The 19,288-nt window shown below is 41.6% G+C and overlaps 2 protein-coding genes and 1 long non-coding RNA gene across 3 annotated transcripts; 2 read left to right on the forward strand and 1 right to left on the reverse strand.

The window, feature by feature from the left end:
* Positions 1–3,719: 3,719 nt before the first annotated feature.
* On the reverse strand, positions 3,720–6,494 carry LOC124119044 (galactose-3-O-sulfotransferase 2-like). Its single transcript, XM_048393819.1, has 2 exons — positions 6,375–6,494; positions 3,720–5,116 (listed from the first exon to the last, which is right to left on the reverse strand). Exons 1-2 carry the CDS (start codon positions 6,419–6,421, stop codon positions 3,847–3,849), a joined length of 1,317 nt encoding a protein of 438 aa, XP_048249776.1. The 5' UTR covers positions 6,422–6,494; the 3' UTR covers positions 3,720–3,846.
* Positions 6,495–10,429: 3,935 nt separating this feature from the next.
* On the forward strand, positions 10,430–15,269 carry LOC124119053. The gene is made up of 6 exons (XM_046481442.2): positions 10,430–10,564; positions 12,022–12,132; positions 12,821–12,958; positions 14,059–14,106; positions 14,427–14,555; positions 15,143–15,269. The coding sequence occupies exons 1-6, from the start codon at positions 10,504–10,506 to the stop codon at positions 15,160–15,162; spliced, it is 507 nt and encodes a 168-aa protein (XP_046337398.2). The 5' UTR covers positions 10,430–10,503; the 3' UTR covers positions 15,163–15,269.
* Positions 15,270–16,226: 957 nt separating this feature from the next.
* Positions 16,227–18,610, forward strand: LOC124119054. The gene is made up of 2 exons (XR_006858576.2): positions 16,227–16,665; positions 17,750–18,610. It is a non-coding gene; the product is annotated as an uncharacterized LOC124119054 (long non-coding RNA).
* The last annotated feature ends 678 nt before the right edge of the window (positions 18,611–19,288 follow it).

Raw genomic sequence — 19,288 nt, forward strand, 5'->3', positions numbered from 1 at the left:
TCCATCAGAGAGAAGGGGGTCCCTGGAAGTTATTTTCATATTGTCTCAAGCTCGCTAAAAATAATTTAAAACAATTCGTGTCCTGTATGAATTTTCGGACCAATCATGGCTGGAGTTTTCTGTTTTGAAAGCGATACGCTCGTACTGAAAATACAACAAAAACGTCAAAAAATGTCAATATTGTTTTTGACTTTATACTCTTTAAATTGCTTCCTCCAGTTCTTTGTAACATCTGATATGCGAACTTGCGACCATTCGGCAACACTTTCGGCGAGACTGTACCAAAATTTAATTAGGTCTCGATAGTATATTGGACATTTATCAAAATGCAGTAAATGACATATTTTGAAAGATACAGGTACGTTCGGAATAGGTGAAACTATAGAAGGGTTGGTGCTTAACATTTTCCCTGTGTATATGAATCCCGACAAGGAGCCCGAGTATTCCTAGTCTTGATCAGGTAGACGTACCAAACACAGTACTCAGTTCACTGAGTTGATAACACAGATGACTGCTTATAGACAATATCAATAATTATATCATCAGTATTTTTCTGTTCTTATTATACAAATGATTCGGTGAATTCGACGAAATCAGAGGAAAATGGAAATGTGTTTTTCATTATTTTGAGTACATATTAGCAATTTTACAACAGACTGCGACCTTTAAAGGCAAACATGAAATACAATTTGCAGGCACAGTGCGTTTCTTGTTCAAACGATACCTTTCAAATGTGAGTGTAGATTTGTAAGTACCTTCAGTTCCAGGTAGCAAGATGATTTGTACTCATGACATTTGTGTATAGTCTGAGCCATTACAAGCGAATTGCTCTCAAACTGCGCTGTGTTCAGGTGTTCGTGACATGCCTGTGTATTTCCAAAGCGGCCATGGAGTTGTTGCCAGGTTTTCCTTACGCACGAAATCATTTTACCTAAGTAGTCATGAATAAAGTTATATATTTGTCTCTTCTGCACCGACCGGGTTATTGGATTTTTTACCACGCGCACACACACACACACACACACGCACACGCACACCAGCCTATTTTAAATGTAGATAATCTGAAACGTCTCGATGACCTGTAGACAATACAGAGGACCCGTTCTTCATGCATCAAGTGATCGTGTGACAAGGGTCATGACTTAACCAACCCAGAGATTTAATCGAAAGATAACCCCGAATAAGTATGTACCGAAAGTATGAGGCGAGGTGAAATAAGGTTAACGTTGCGTTAGTATTCACTTAAACAGCGACGTGTGTGCGCGCGCGTGTGTGTGTGCGTGCGTGCGTGCGTGCGTGCGTGCGTGCGTGCGTGCGTGCGTGTGTACTAGCCGGGTTTATAGTGCTAGCCTACCGAGATACTATGCCGCAGTTTAACATGGATACCCTACTCAGACACAGTGAAATATTCGTGGATGTCTTACAATACAGTGAATGAGTGGGTATGGCTTTACGCCGCTTGTAGAAATATTCCAGCAGTATCACGCCGAGTCGTTTGCGTGACGAGCGAACGCTTTAACCACAAGGCTACCCACCTCCTCCTTACAGAAGAAGTTGCACATGTCAAAGTATTCACTCGCACGTGTACATGTGTTCAAACACATGAAAAGTGAAAGTTGATCTTCTCTTCCAGTGTGTACAATAGTTACTAACCTTGATACATGTCATTGATCCCAATTGCGTGGGTCGATGCTCGTGATATTAATCACTGGATTGTCTGGTCCAGACTCGATTATTTACAGACCGCCGTCATATAGCTGGAATATTGCTGAGTGCAGCGTTAAACAACCAACCAACCAACCAACTATACTAACCTTGACCCCCCCCCTTGAACCTCAAGGTCAAGGTGTGAAAATATTACATACCATCCGATTACTCCGACAGAATGGATGAACTACGACAGAAAACACCAGGGTGGTAGAATCGTGAACGTGAATTTTAAAATCTCATTTAACCGAAATCCCACCATCTACATTCACAAATGTAGCTTCCAGAACGTTCTAACAGATTTCCAGAACCTCTGGCCTTCCGTCACATTGTCAAGAAAATTTAGGAACATGCTAATACTATTTTCCCAACAAACGCGCATGCCAATCACCATATATATACTACTTGACTAACAACTTTTATACCTGTTTACGAGTGGACTGCTAGTGAGTAGCATTAAACATCTTAATGAGCTGTATTAATAATAGACGCGTCTTTCAAGTTGGTCATGCTTTCCGTGGTCGGGAGAGACACGTATGTTCAGGAGGAACACTCGTGGTGTCACTCGCGTGCCCAGTAAGGGCACAGACGCGGTTCATTGACACGAGATGTGGTTTTCCATGCACCAGGCAGGGTGACCTAGTCCTCTAAGGCGCCGTGATTCGCTGTGCAGAGTTGCGTCCCTTGGGCACGCCAGAAACCTATGATCGTGGGTTCGAATCCTGGTTCGCAGCGATTATGTTTCTAGGTTTGTCAGCACCATACCCGTGCTCGTTGGTTTCACTGAAGGGGTAAACGTCTAACACCTGCATCACTTCGGACTTTTTTCCAACATTAAGCTGACATGCCGTGATATAACTGCAATACTGTTAAAGTGACGTTAAACCCAACTCACTCACTCACCCATGCACCAGGCAACAAAAACGAAAAGAAGGCGTCGTGTCATTTAAATCTAGCAAAACAAAGTACTGTAGTGGTGAGTGAGTGGGTATAGTTTTACGCCGCGTTTAGCAATAGTCCAGCAATACAATATCACGGAGGGGGACACCAGGAATGAGTGAGTGAGTATGGTTTTACGCCGCTTTTAGCAATATTCCAGCAATATCACGGCGGGGGACACCAGAAATGGGCTTCACACATTGTACCCATGTGGGGAATCGAAACCGTGTCTTCGGCGTGACGCTCTAGTGTCGAATTGGTCCAGGATATGTATAATAACATGGAACTATAATACCTTGGAAAATAGATTTTCCAACATTTAGAAGCAAATGCCATAATGTATAGTTTTTATTTTTCAATCAATCATTATTATTCTTACTCTACATTCCAAAATCATTGTAAAATTAACATGACACCCGGTGTCCGTTAAACGAGCATGTCCTCCCTGCCGACAGCAAAGAAAGTGCATTAGGCTGAGGTCACTTAACTTTGTTCTAGTTTGTATTAATGTTTTGTTGTGCTTCTATAATACCGTTCAAATGATAGTATTAGAATTACTTTCTGCTGTGGCCTAAATTTGGCAATAATAAAATCTGAATGTTGACACAATATATCCGATTGAAATTATTCTTTTAACATATTTGTGTTTGGTAGTTTTCCTAAAACTTTGATTTCCAAAAGTTTCGCTTGAAGGAAGTACACCACAGACAGTCTTTTTGTTATGTTTCCTAAATTGGTATGATAAGACACTGAACAGGTATTAACATAAATAACAAGAAGGAATTCGGAAGATTTTTCTGTTTGTTGTTCCATGCCGCAGACAGCACTATTCCAACTACATCACGACGACCTTCACTTACGAGTCTGGACCTACAATCCAATGATTGATATTAAGAGCAACGTCCCACGCCGTCCTGCTATGATAACACGCAATCTACCAAGTCACCGAGCAATCAACCATGTCACCGAGCAATCAACCAAGTCATCGAGCAATCAACCAGGTCACCGAGCAATCAACCAAGTCACCGAGCAATCAACCAAGTCACCGAGCAATCAACCAAGTCACCGAGCAATCAACCAGGTCACCGAGCAATCAACCAGGTCACCGAGCAATCAATCTATTCCGACAAGCACGCTGTTGCTGGGGATCAATCCTAACCCGGAATCGCCACGGAGATGACATTAAAAATTATGTGATTATTATGCTCTTTTCTGAAACATCTTCATCTTCTTGGCATTATATAATTTAGGAGGTTCCTGGAAATGCAATCCCAAATTCTCTAATTTATCTATTTGAACATTTCGTAATAATTCTAGAAAAGGATTTTCCTCTTGAGCAAGGAGCCAACAGTCCTTGTTGGAAATTTCAAAACTGCTGTGAAACTTCGATGCCTGGACCTTAAGGTTCTCGGCAGGGGCTATTCTGGAGCAGTACTTGAGCGTATGGTCACGGACTGTTTGAAAATAAGCCACCTCCTCTTTAAATATTTCTCCCGCGTTCAAGATTTCCTTTTTCAATTTTCCGAGGAAATGATCGTACACAATTCTGTCGAGTCTGAGAATGTTAGAATCAACCACGCTTCTGTTGTAACGCCGCAATGGAATGTTTAAGGATGATCCATGTCTATTTTTGGCCATGTACAATACGTCTTTCATTGACCAATTCAATCTTCGTCGTAGGAGGATAACAGATTCATCAAACACATCACTAACTAACACCAAGTCGAATATCGAATCAAGATGGTCAAGGAATCCCTGTATCGTTCTAGCGACGTTGATATTACCAGGTGGATAGCCGAAATCTAAAGTCATCCGGTTGTTGGTGAAGGATTTCAGGGCATCAGGAGGTTCGAAGAACATCGGGTTTTGGATGTATGTTCTGAAAGGATCATCTCCCTTCGCTTTCATCAGATACCCACGACCGAGTTGATTGCGATAGTATTCGAAAGCTGAATGAAGTCTTTCGAAAGGTTCTCTGACGATAGCGATGTGCACAGTGTCTTTTGGCATTATCTGGGATATCTTGGCATGGGAGAACACCAGGAGGTGATTGCATAGAATATCGTAAGAGTTATTTGGTGGTATTGGTATAACATTACTGTGATCCACTAGCTCTATGTAATTTCCCTTTCGCGGTAGAGCGAAGTTCTTGGATCTGGTGTAGCCGAATCTGTAGAGAATGTTCAGTATGGTGGAGCTCGCAGCCTTGTGAACCTTCAGGAAGAACACATGTTGGACTTCCGGACTGGTGTCGCCAGATGAAGGTGTCGTTTCACTATCAGTCTGTGGAGGGATGTGTTTTGTAATTGGTGCATCTCTTACACTTGCTGATCTCAAAGAGAGATTTATTTGTGCATTTGGAAAAAATGCCTCAACTGCTTGTTCTTGTCTCGTAAATCCGTCACTGAATGCTTTCACCAACATCAATATAAAGGCGAGCTCAGTCAGGGCTACTGCTATGAAAATGAACCTGTATAAATAAATAATGTTTTTGACTATAAACCTTTATATACTTATCACTGCCAAAAGAGTATGTTTGCAACTTTTGTGAAATTATGTTTTAAATTTGATGTTGTATTGAATGTGTACATGTATATAGCGAACTCCTTATGTCCGGATTTAACTTTAACAATAAAAGTATTATTTAATTCTACCATGAATTTGAAAAATATATTTGGATTCTGATTGCTCAATAAGAGGATTTAAAATAGCAATTAACTACCTCCGCGCATTTTACCGTCGCATCATAGCTGATGCTATTACTTATAGAAAGTACTTTTTTCCTTATCAATATAAACATACCCGCTATTTATTCGAAGCATTGTATCACAATACAGTTCGCGTAATGGTGTTTATATTATAAGGCTTCTGTTTCGAATAGCTATATAATTCACACGCCTGCATTTATTTTCTGCTCTTGCATGCAAAGAAAGTCATTACCCGTGACTAACGTAATTTCTAATAAACACATGATAATATAATTCTGATCATGACGTCATGTAACTGATATACTGTGCAAAGCGGTGTTACATTCACTAACCTACCCACTCGCCCACTCACCTACTCGCCCACTCAACCACTCGCCCTATCGCCCACTCACCCACCTACTCAATCAACCACCCACCCAAGGAAATAAAAGTCTACATGTCACAAAATGGAGCCACGCAATTTACAGCAATTGCGCCAAACATTTCAGGACGCATTGGCAGCCATTTCACAAGGTTTTATCCACAGGCTTCCTGGTACCATGTGCAGGAGGTGCCATTAATCAAGGCAGTGGTGGACACACGCGTTACCAGGTTTTACTAATGCCATGCTTGACATAGACACGTAACCAGGACGTGCAAAGACCTCGTCGTCGTTAACGTTTCACTCTGTGATCTTCCAAACGCAAACATATCCTACTAATTGCTTTTAATGCCTTGTAGAAGTTCAAAACTCTTTTGAAAACCACTATGCGTTTGTTTTGGGTTGTTTTTGTTTTTGTTTATGCAGTGTATGCAGTCAACAGCGCGGTTTATCCTATACGATATCTCTCATCGGACATGACGCCACGAGGGCCCAAAGAGCTGTGTACCATGCCACATTATAAAGGAAGGAAAATACACACATGTGAGCCTCATTAGCTTTCAACAATAAAAGTTTTTTAAAACTCCAGTATTCCATAATCTATATTCATATGAATGCTTTTATTTAAATCTACATATTGAATATATCTTTGTACCTACCTTTCAGCTGCTTTCAGATATCGTCCGCATAACCAGCCTGAAGCCATTATCACTCAACATACAAAAGATCACCAAGGGTTGCGTGTCAACTTCCGTACAATACAATGTAGATCAGACTTGATCCTTTTCTCGGCCTGGTAGCTTGTCAGACGCAACATGGTGACTGTTTCGTCTGTATTAGAAACAGTTGGGGCAATACGTGCTCGGGGGGTATGGGGTGGAGTGTGGGGAGGTCCCATGGATCACGACTGGCCAGTCGTCCAAGGCGTCGCATTCGCTGCATGTCAGAAACGTATGAACGTGGGTTCAAATTGTAGATTCGACCTGCAATGTTTCCGTTCTTGTCTTCGTCATACCTATGCGCAAGGGTTTCACCAAACGTCTAATAGTGGGGTAGCCAGATTTCGCCTCCCCTATATAAGATCTGTATAACGAGATGTCGGCTTTGAACCCAGCTCACACCCTCACTACTTTCGTCCTATTATTACGAGTCAGTGAGTGAGTGAATTAAAATATGACGTCGCATCAGCATCAATATTTCTCCATAAAGTGTTCGTTTGTTTATTTGTTTGTTGTTTAACGCCATACTCAGTAATATTCCAGCTATATTACGGCGGTCTGTAAATAATCGAGTCTGGGCCAGACAATCCAGTGGTTGACATCATGAGCATCGGTCTAAGCAATTGGGATACGATGACATGTATTAACCAAGTCAGCAAGCCTGACCACCCGTTTCCGTCAGTCGCCTCTGACGGCAAGCATAGTTGCTGAAGATCTCTCCTAACCTGAAGCTTCACAGGTCTCTCCACAAAAGGACGAGCAATTAGAGGGAACATCGAAGGTGAGAGGCCCCAGTTTATGCATGTCGAAAGGGCCTTTAAATGGGACTTCGGTCTTCACAATGGTTGATAACATTATTAACAAAATGTGAATAACATCACCCTCAGTAATTAGTTTATTCTTTTTGTACAATCGCACCCCGGCGAGGACGGGTGTTCATACTATCAACCACTGGTTTGTCTCAGCATGTCAGCTTTATGTGATAGGAACGCCTGAAGTTATGCATGTCCCAGACGTTTGCTACTTTGGTGATTCGAACAGTTGACAGTTGAAGTCACCCCTCTTGTCATACAGTCTTGTGGAGAGTCTTTTGTCACTAGTCTTTTGTCACTTTATTTCTAGTTCAGGTATTCCCGAATGAGTACAATGTGTGAAGCCCATTTCTGGTGTCCCCCACCGTGATATTGCTGGAATATTGCTAAAAGCGGTGTAAAGCCACACTCATTCACTCACTCTAGTTCAGGTGGGTAAATCAGTGGACGGCCGCGGGAATTGGCTATTTGATTGTTATTAAACGATATCAGATCATCGATGTACCTGAAGCTTAAGTTCAACTTTTTGGCCCTGATCTCCGGGAGGTCGCTTTAACCAAGATACAGAGTCACGATGTCGAGATAGCCTTTGAAACAACTGGCCCGTGTTGGAGTCCCGACAAGTGGATTCGAGTCTCTGTCGTGACGGGGCGATAGCGACGTCACGGAATGAAACAAGATAGTTGGCCTTGTATTGGCACATTACCAGTGACCTTTTCACATACAATTAAATAACCATTAATGTTGCATTGAAATATACAATATGTATTATTACCCGTTGATCCCCGTTATACAGGTACCCAGCACCCAGATTTATCAACAATAAGAAATTGTCCCGAAAATTCTTGATGGTAATAATTATGCTTCAGCGCCAAGGGTTAGTCAACACCGCAGTCTCAACTCAATGCACTTTATTCTGCAACCATAACATCGACAGACGAACCGGAAGTGTCGGCTCAACCAAAAGTTGGAATAAACAAAAGCGAACGCGGACGCGTGTAGTGGCGCAGACTGTTTAAAAAAGAAATTGCCTTCCACAAAAATTACATCTTTGCAAGGTGTTTTTCTTAAAGAAAAGCTTTCGGGCCCAACGTTTAAAATGAAAAATACCTGGTTTTGCAGCTGTAGCTAAGAACATATCTTATCTGGATATATAATATCAGCCCCCCTACCCGTCCAGAATATCAAATGGTCGGTCCCTATGTATCAGATGGCTCTGGGCAGCCTTATGTCCAAAGAAGCTTTTCAAACTATCTGAATTAAAACTGTCCATATTTGACCCCAGTGTTGTCAATGTATATGAAGAAGTCCTAGATTGGACGTGTCCTAGTCAAAGACCCGTGCTCCTGGTTGTATCCAAAGACGTAAAGGTCAAAGTCTTGCACCACTTCAGGCTTTCCACCTACAACTAACTGAAACAGAGTGTGGACATAATGGCAAAGCTGTTCAAAGCGGCCAACACAACTTTTCACTCATTCCTTTCGTTATGTTTTCGTGGAGATGATGTTCCATGATATACAGACTTGGTATGCTAGTTTCTATTTGGACTCTTGTGTTCTGTGTGAGTGAGTGAGTGAGTGAGTGAGTGAGTAATGCAGGCCTTAGGCGTTTACAACTTTGATGAAACCCACAGGTATAGTACTGACAATCCTAGCAACATAATCCCAGCGTTTCTAACTTTCTAGCGTAGTCAAGGGATGCAACTCTGCAGGGCAAAATGCAGGGCCTTAGGCGATTGGGCCACCATTCCCTTTGTGTGTAACAGCAAACAAAACATAAACTGCACATACGGTGACATATTCCACGAATAAATGAATATTATTCTCTTGGAAGACATGGCAAGGTGATGTCAAACATATATTCTCGTATATTCTAAGATTCTTCGTTGAAGGGTCAAAGGCGCCGACTGTACTTTATCCCGCTAAATAGTACACTTTTTGAGTTGTGTCATAGTGGATTGACGTCATGACACCGTTCAAATTACCTCCCCAGTGACCTAACGTATCCTTGATAACATCGTCCTCACTGTCAATCAAGATGGCGCACCACATCAATTATCGATCGGTAAAATAGTTTCTTTAAAATTGTCGAATAAATTAAGATTATTCCCTGGCAAGAAATATGGAAAGATGAAGTCAACAGTTATCATGCCGCGGGGTTTTCCCAAACATTATTAAAACCACTGTGTCCTTGCCCCAGCTACTCATGCTTGCTGTAAAAGGTGACTGTGCTTGTCGTAAGAGGCGACTAACGGGATCGGGTGGTCAGGCTCGCTGACTTGGTCATCGATCCCAATTGCGTGGATCGATGCTCATGATATTAATCACTGGATTGTCCAGACTCGATTATTTACAGACCGCCGTCATATAGCTGGAATATTGCTGAGTGCGGCGTTAACCAACCAACCAACAAACCAACCAACCGTGCCTCCGCAGCCAAGATGCTGCCCGAGGCGGGCGTTGGTGCCCTCGGAATTGTCACTCTCCCTTGACACAGGAATGAGCAATCATTGTAACGTTTCATAACCACATGTCCTCCTGTTGCTCAGCTAGGGCATTTCACAATATGCTACAGTCAAACAAAACCATAATGCTTTAACAGTAACAGTTCAGGGCAAAACTATACTTTATTACACAGGGTTAGATCAAAATGTATTCTTATGTACAGTTCTTTATATCTAAATTATAACTTAAAATCTTCCATCAAAGATTTAGCATGATATAACATTAAAACAGTGTAATCTAACGTACTAATTAACATTTGACCCAGTTGCGATGCTCATTATGTCAACCACTGGATAGCCTCGATTATTTACAGACCGCTGTCAAATAGCTGGAATATTGATTTGTGCGGTGTTAAAAACCAAACAAGCAAAATAACATTTGAAGGCAGTGGGGTAGCCTGGAGGTAAAATATAAGAATTCGCTCATCACCATAAATACGCGGGGTCCATTCACTATATGGGTGTGAAGCCCATTACCCGTGTCCCCCGCCGTGATATTGTTGAAACATTGCTAAAAGCGGGTAAAAACATACTTTCTCACTCACACATCTAACAGCTTGATAAAAATTCAATCAACTAATTGATGTTTATGTAAAAAACTTTTTGATCTGTAATACCAATATCAACACATTGTTGTCCGACATTTACTTCACGAGCCATTTTTTAAAAGGACATATCTCTCAAATCAGAGAGTCACGTGACTTAACATCCGGGTTTCACTTAAGCGTCGTGTGCGAGTTCCTCCTGTATCAAAATGCTTGTTTTGCTGTCGCTGTTTGTTTTCGTTGTGACCTCCAAGGCCACCTTTGATCCCAGTAAGTGTTTACTTTGTATTTTCTACGATGATGTGCTCTGAATATGCTCTTGTTAAACTAGAAAGCCATATGTCGTGTTCCCGTTCTTATATTATCTGTAGAATCGGGTTATCTGGTACACTGTCAGTCCTATCTCAAACCTACATTGTGGCGTGGTTAAGCTATCGATAGTGTTTTAAGAATATACAGGAATATGTCATGTTTGATACAACTTCAAGTTCACTTCAACTATCCATTGACCCTATAATTTCAAAATATATGTTTCTGATTTACAAACAAAAGTTATTTGTGAATTGTCAGCCTCTAAGTGTTTTAGTATCACGGTAAAAGATATTGAGTCTTATACATGCTACTGTTAATGTATATATATATATATATCATTGTGATCTACCCCCGGGGCAGAATACACGTGCAAAACTCACTACCGGACAGTTTGGAATAACGTAGGCGCGAAACGAGTTACTTCCCTTTATAGACCCAACGTGACCAAGCCATCAAAAATAAAGAAAAACTTGATGAAATGTAAGGAGACGCTTATGCACTTGTGAACGCAACGTTCTGGCAGTAAGGGGCCGACGGACTGAGCTGAAGTTGCCGCACCTCAAAGATCGAGGTAAGCTGTCGGCACCGCGCCAGCATTTTCACCGTCCGTACATTTCACGTCCGTAATCTCATTAATTACGGTTCCCCTCAGAACGACCTTTTTGACCGACCAATGAAATGACGAGCAAGAATTCGACATACATGTACTTAGCCATTCAGAAAGCAGCGTTTCTAGCTATTTCAAGCTGGCGACTTCCTTTCCAGACCACGCTTGGAAAAGTGTTTTGACACAGTTCTCGATTAAAAATTAAAAAACTAAACAGAGGAACATACTGGAAAGCCGAGATTGTATGGCAGTACTTCCCCCGGGCTATGCAAAGTCGCTTTACAAAATGTGTATCCCACTGAAACGAGATAGACAGCACTTTTGACGTTATCAGTCGTACTCTACAGCCCGTCGTTGGGAACACCCGGTGGTAACCGTTTCAGGGTTGCTGATTGGAAAACACTGTCACTATTCTGATCTTGTAAACGACGCTCAAGGTATGTCAGAAGATATGTCTCGATGATTCCTACTAACCCCTACTATTTTGCCAAGTATATTTGTGGTAATAAATGTTGGCGACCCTTCCCCGCGTTGTCATTTTTACATGACCTATCCCTTAATCTCACCGACCCACCACCCCCATAATAAGTCTCTAACACAGACTGCTGTGGAAGAGTGCTGACTGCGGAATAAAACAACATTCACTCGCGCGAATTGTTTGAGAGTCATTACTCAGAAGTTGACGGATGACAAAGTAGAAACAATTTATGGATAACAACTTCTTTAATACTGAAAAGGCGACATTACAATATAGATCCTTATACCGTTGTCAAACAAGACTGACAACATTCACTCACGCATGTTGCAGCATGTGTAGATAGACTACCCGACTGCCACTTATATGACGCCACTTCCTGTCGTGGTATCTATGAGCCGTGGGCCAAGGTCAACTGCAATAACACGTGTGGCTTTTGCCAAGGTAAGTACCGGCTATATGTATTGTTATGAAGTGGGTGATGAAATACTGTAGTTATCTGAAAGTATGACATTTACATTCACTCGAGCGAAATAACGTGTTAGGATAGGCATTATATTGCTTGTTATGAGAGGCGATTAATTTGGATCGGATGGTTTAGAATTCTGAGGATTCCTCCCTGAATCATTGCGAACACCTGAATCCCCTGACGTAACCTTGTTATAAGTTAAATTACTAAAGAAATATTTAAAAAAATAAAGTATATAAATGCTTTATTTACAACATTGTGTTTTCTTAAATGTTGAATCTGCGTACCAAATACAATTTTATTTCCTTCCCGTCCCGAATACCCTCCACATACCAAAAGGGTGTTGGCAGTCTTCATCCTCCAGTCAGACTCGCGAGGTGAGGAGTGAGTGAGTGAGAGAGTCTATATGTGTGTGTGTATGTGTGTGTGAGTATGTGTGTGTGTGAGAGAGAGAGTCTGTGTGTGTGTGTGTGTGTGTGTGTGTGTGTGTGTGTGTGTGTGTGTGTGTGTGTGTGTGTGTGTGTGTGTGTGTGTGTGTGTGTGTGTGTGTGTGTGTGTGTGTGTGTGTGTGCGTGCGTGCATGCGTGTGCGTGCGAGTGCGGGGGAAAAGGGTAGGTGGACGCATATATTCACGACATATCAACTCTCTGATTCCCCTTCCAGGACTACCGACCCCCGCGCCCTCCTGCAGGAACAAGATTCCCACCTGTGACGACTTCGACCACGACTCCACCTGCAATGACCCTCAGTACAAGTACTGGGTAGAAGAGCACTGTCGACTTTACTGCCGCAAGTGTACACGTATGTATCACTCATCAAGGGAAGTGTGGGTGGTCTTGTGGTTACAGTGTCAGACTGTCGCGCCGGAGCATGGGTTTGATTTCCAACAAGGGTGAAATATTTCATGGCGATTTCAGGTCCCCATGATATTGCGGGAATATTGCTAAAAATGGCCTGAAATTGTTCCAGCAATATCATGGAGGGTGCAAACCAGAAATTGACTCCACGCATTGTACACATGTGGGGATCGAACCCGTACCGAGCGAACACTTTCAACTCGAGACCACCCCACCAACCCCTCCAACCTTTGACTCAGTTTCCAGAAAATGTGTGCATATATTGTCTTACTATCTCGTCTTTGAAAAGAGGGGGCGCGGGTGGCCCAGTCGTCTAATTATTATGCGCCGCGATTCGCTGAGCAGAGATGCGTCTCCTGGACACGACAGAAACCTAAGATTGTGGGTTCGAATCCCGGTTCGACCCGATTATGTTTCTAGGTTTGTCAGCGCCATACCCGTGGGTTTCACCGAGGTGGTAAACGTCTAATACCTGCATCACTTGGGGATTTCCTCCCACATTAAGCTGACACGCCGTGATAAAACTGGAATACTGTTAAAAGTGGCGTTTAAACCCAACTCACTAACTCCAACAGTAACATACATTTACAGACAGATGATTAGGTCCTCTGTATTATTATGTGTTTCTCATCTCCAACCTTAACCAGCAGCATAGCGGGCAGTCGAAAAAAAGAAAGTATAAAAAGAATGATTTTCAGCAATTGTGTAAGTTATGACTCTTTAAAGTTTAAAACACTTAAAAACAGCGTTTAACCCAACTCACTCACTCACTCTATGAAAGGAATATCTATATGACCTCCATCTCACATTTCAAGCGGAAATGGATGATCCCTTATTAATTATTGTTTCCTGGCTAATATTTACACATTATTTATAATAAACCTAATCGGCAGAAGGCAAATATTCCGTCAAAGCTTTTGAAAATGTTGTTGCCTATTTTCATTAAAAATCGTATTTTCCTATTTGTCTTTACCTATTATAATACAGTGTATATGCATGTAAGCAAACGATTATACTGTATTCCATTCATGGTCTGTGTTTAAGCGGAGCAGTTGTATGCAGTTGACCACCAAACGACAACATCTCACCCACGTACGTACCACAAACACATACAGTAATAACAAACACAACAACAACAATAATATTAATAATCATCATCATCATCATCATCATCATTGCGTATTTATCAATTCAAATTCATAAGACAAAATAATATACCTAATGCAGATCATGACTAACGTAACATAATACAGAATATAATGACTATTTAACTCACTAACACACAGTTTGTCATATTTTATCGATATTATTATTGTTGTTTTCTTGTCTATAATTTTTTTATATTATGTAAATATAACGTATTTCTTTTTAAATATTTGTTTTTATTCTGATGTATATATCTATCTACACAGAAGCGACATTGCCAAGCTGCAGAGACCTCGCCCCCGACTGTGCTGCTAGCGGTAAATCAGTCTGTACCGACTCCTCCCAAGCGCTAAGGGCTCACATCACCTGCAAAAAATATTGTGGATTTTGTTCAGGTGCGATATTGCAATCGTTAATATTTGTTTCTTTGTTTGGTAAGCGCCGAACTCAGCAATATTCCAGCTACATGACGGCGGTCTGTAAATAATCGAGTCTGGACCTGATAATCAAGTGATTGATATCATAAGAATAGATCCACGCATTTGAGAGAAGATGACGTGCATCAGCCAAGTCAGTGAGCCTAAAACAAGGACTGGTCGGCTCGGAGTCAGTATACTGTGTCTGAGGGAGGTGTTCATGTTAAACTGTGGCATGGTATCTCAGCGGGTACTCACTCACTCACTCACTCACTCACTCACTCACTCACTCACCCACCCACTCACTCACTCACTCACTCACTCACTCACTCACTCACTCACCCACCAACCCACCCACCCACTCACTCACTCACTCACTCACTCACTCACTCACATGGACCCTAAAAAAAAACCTTCCACATTTGTAACATCGACAAAGAGGCGAAAGCACGTAATCGATATGTTGTGATAGTCTATATTGGTCACAAGTTCAATCACCCCGTGTATGAATTGATTCAAAATATACTGATATATTATTATAGGAGTTAATTGATTATTTCTTTCAGTTTCTGGACCAACGCTGTAGGCGTTCCGCAGCGCCCTCGGTCACTGACCTTAGTAGTGTATCTAACGATCATCATGGTATTGTGTAGCTCTATTTAATAAACGTTGCTTAGCAACACGTACACCCGAGTCATCTGCTTTGTGTGGTCTGTAAACGAAAAATATATCTCATTTGCTTATTTTGAAAAGAAAATATGTGCTATAATGTCCTAAACATTAATACACGAGAGAAACATTTACAACGTTTCAAATGGAACTGATCGTGCCACTAGTCCGAGCGATGTGGATAAGTTGGAGAAGAATTAACGGTTTTCCTGCTAATATATGTGCATCATTGTAACAGTTCTATCGAAGCTGTCTTAAGACAAGTTGGACCCGTGAAAATCCTGGTTAGAATAGGTGTTCAGCAACCCATGCTTGCCGTAAAAGGTGATTATGCTCTCGTAAGAGGCGACTAACGGGATCGGGTGGTCAGTCTCGCTGACTTGGTTGATGCATGTCATTGTATCTCAATTGCGTAGATCGATGTTCATGATGTCAATCACTGGATTGGCTGGTCAAGACTAGATTATTTACAGACCGCCGTCATATAGCTGGAATATTGCTAAGTGCGTCGTTGAACAACAAACAATGCGATGTTTAAGGTTAAAAGTCCGTAATAACTCAGTATTATTGTACACAGGTGGCCAGTCAAGAAATGTCGGTCTGTGTACTGATCAAGGTAACTGACCGAATTCCGTGTTTACCTGCACAGTGGTCATTCCCCCTAATTAAGAACCAACGAAAACAACACGGTCCGAGAGCGAATGACCACACACTAATAAGCATGCGTCAGGCTTGGTGGCCAATAACAGGTATTACATAATGCGTAATGTGGAGTTTGGAAGACTAACTCGACAAACAAGGTGACATAACGAGCTCCACACAGCGCCTGGCTTGGTGAAAGGAAGAAATCGATCACGGTCTCTAGGCGTCATTGGTCAGGCGTTAACAACAGCTTGACCAATGCGTGCGATGACCTCACGACTACCCACGCAGACAAGGTAAAATCGGTCAGGGATATATAACTGAGGTATATTTGTCCGGGTCATATTTAACCGAACTCTCGGCAAGCGTTGTGAAGTCTGTTCGGTCATATACAGAAGCATGCAGAGCCCAACAACCATGGTGTGTTTAAGAAAGTTATTTTTTCAATTCGGATTACAGTCAAATCCAAAGGACAGTGGGAACAGTTTATATTTCATATATCCTTATGGATTTAAGGATCAATCGGATCGGACAAAACTATATCCAGTTAGAAGATGGTCATTGCCGCTTGTCGAACACAGTACGGAAAATAATGATGAAGAATTGACCAGAGACAATTCAGATGTGGCCATTGATGCCTCTTCAGACAAAAGTGCCCTGTGTTACCCATACGGTCGATATGGTCATTGTATATCCGTTAGGAGCGCGGTGTTTCAGCTGCTGTCCGCCATGTGTATCTTCCTGCTTATCCATAAGTATTGATGAAGAGTATCGCAAGGTAATGTCGCCGGTTTCATGTATAAAGACTGTTAGTGCATTTCCATTGACATCATCGACTGTTCGGTTAAATGATAATCGATTCTGGTTCGACTTTGTTATAATCAACCGTTTAATCCATAAATTTGACTTTGAAATACGTACCTAGATACACTGATATTAAATACGGTTCTGGATGGTTTTCAGACTAACGCTTCGTATCTAAAATATAATTTTGATATATGAAACAACTATATTTAAATTGAAAAGGAGCCCTGTGAGATGAGAGATTCTGTGGAAAATCTAGACTTGCTTCATTTAGGGTTTTTGCATTACAGAACTGTATAGAAAGACAGAAGGATTTGGGCGGGAGGGAAAGTAATGTTTCAGGGTCTGAGCAGACTACCTATGGAAAATGTAGACTTGCTTCATTTAGGCCTTTGCATTACAGAGCTATATAGAAAGACAGAAGGGGTTGGGCGGGAAAGAATGTAATGTTTCAGGGTCTGAGCTGACAACCTATGGAAAATGTAGACTTGCTTCATTTAGAGCTGTGATTATTACAGTAAAAGCGGAGCGGAAGGGAAGTAATATGGTTTAGGGACTTTGTGACAGACTAGGTGATATTGTACACTTAGGTACTTTTTATAATAGTTCTTTGTCAATGTTAAGAGCATCCTCATCCCCAATACCCCATGTTGATGATCGCTGCTATTACTCTGTCACTTGTTTTTCTGGTTCAGAATCGATTACTTTCTGTCCGTTGTGATAATACTGACAGTAGTGGTAAACATCTGATCCAGGCCTGTAATTTCTTCTTAATGATGTTAGGGGTTAGGTAGCCTAGTGGTTAAAGCGTTCGCTCGTCACGCCGAAGACCCGGGTTCGAATGCCGACATGGGTACAATGTGTGAAGCCCATTTCTGGTGTCCCCCGCCGAGATATTGCTTGAATATTGCTAAAAGCGGCGTTACTCACTCATTCATTTAATTATGTTAATGTTATGTTTACGGTATCTAATGGTGCGAGACACGTTTATCATTTACAAACAATAAAAAGAAAGATGGGAAATATAAAGCAATTGACATTGTCATTATCTATTCCAGGCGGAAACGCATTGGTGGTCAAATCGGACTGGTCAGATGGTCAAGGGTGAGGATATGGCCGCCCCTTCGTGACGAGTTCATGGCGGGAACATACCGAGGGACGGACGTTGCTGCGGGTGGTCTGTGAGGGGAGACATGCCAAGATTGTGGCGTTTTTCTGAGGGAACTGGAAGATTTTTATCTACTTTGCAGTCCATGGTTATGTTTCCAAGAGAGGAGATACAGACGATTGTGCAGCTCGATCCTATCTGTTCCGCGTGTTGGGATCAAACTAACCGTTATTTAAGATTGTTCAAAGAAGATTTTCAGAACATTTCGAATGCAAACATAGTCGTACGTTACTACAGTGTTAACACTTCACAAACATGAAACTCGTTGAATCGAGATTACCCCCACAACGCTTTGACCGTATTACAAGGAGGCTACGATTGGACCTATATTACAAGGAGACGACCGGTTGGACTGATATTAAAAGGATGCTACCGATTAGACTGATATTAAAAGGTTGCTACGATTGGACTGTTATTAAAAGGAGGCTACGATTGGACTGATATTATAAGAAGGCTACCGATTGGACTGATATTAAAAGGAGGCTACCGAATGGACTGATACAACTAGGGTTCTACCGTTTGAAATCGTATTTAACATTTGTACATTTTTCTATTCTCATATCAAAGTATACATGTACAATCATGTTGTTGAAAAGTGCTATTGACTCAGCTGTGTTAACTCCGGCCAACAAGTGCTTGTGAAGACTTCATAATGTTATTGACATTGCCCCGGGACCCGTATGGAATCTTTGACGGGATATTGTTCACTAGATTTGGACCCTATTGGGAACGTTAATAAATGTTTACTAAATGTATGTGTTATGTTGATTATAAGTAGGTCATGTTTAGTTTAACGTGTCTATCCGTTTGTAGCAGGGCATTCACATGTCCTCTGATTCGCGTCTAAAACAGATCCATCAATAGAATACCTATAGTCACTTGCTTGCCGAAAAACACGAGTGAATTGATGTTTGATGTAGATATTACCACTCATTGAAACAATGGTCACGGCCATGACGCTTATAAACCGAGGACCACGACCAAGGCGAATATGATGACGTGGTATCATGTTCGCAAAATGAGAGGCATGATTGTTTTCAATATATTTTGGGGTTTTAGTTTTTACATGATTTTTTTAAAGTGGACGCTTTCGTAGGCCACTCCAATACGATAATTGATTTATTTGCTAGACGCATACTCTACGAACATTATATACACCAAACTGAATGAATAATAAACTATGGAGCGTGAGTGAGAACAGAATTACAGTTGTATCACGGCGCGTCAGACTGAAGCGGGGGTCAATTGATTATTCAGGCTGTATCAGCTCGCATTGCGCTGGGATTATGAATTAGATAGTCATTCATCTAACTACAGCAAACTACGGTTATAACGAACTTAAAGGGACCACTAGTTCGTAATAACCGTAGTTCGTTATAAGCACATAGGCAGCATAAATACAGCAAACGGACGGGGCCAAAAACAGTTC

The sequence above is a fragment of the Haliotis rufescens genome, unplaced genomic scaffold, assembly GCF_023055435.1.
Source record: "Haliotis rufescens isolate VD_foot unplaced genomic scaffold, xgHalRufe1.0.p SCAF_12, whole genome shotgun sequence".
Lineage (NCBI taxonomy): Eukaryota > Metazoa > Mollusca > Gastropoda > Lepetellida > Haliotidae > Haliotis > Haliotis rufescens.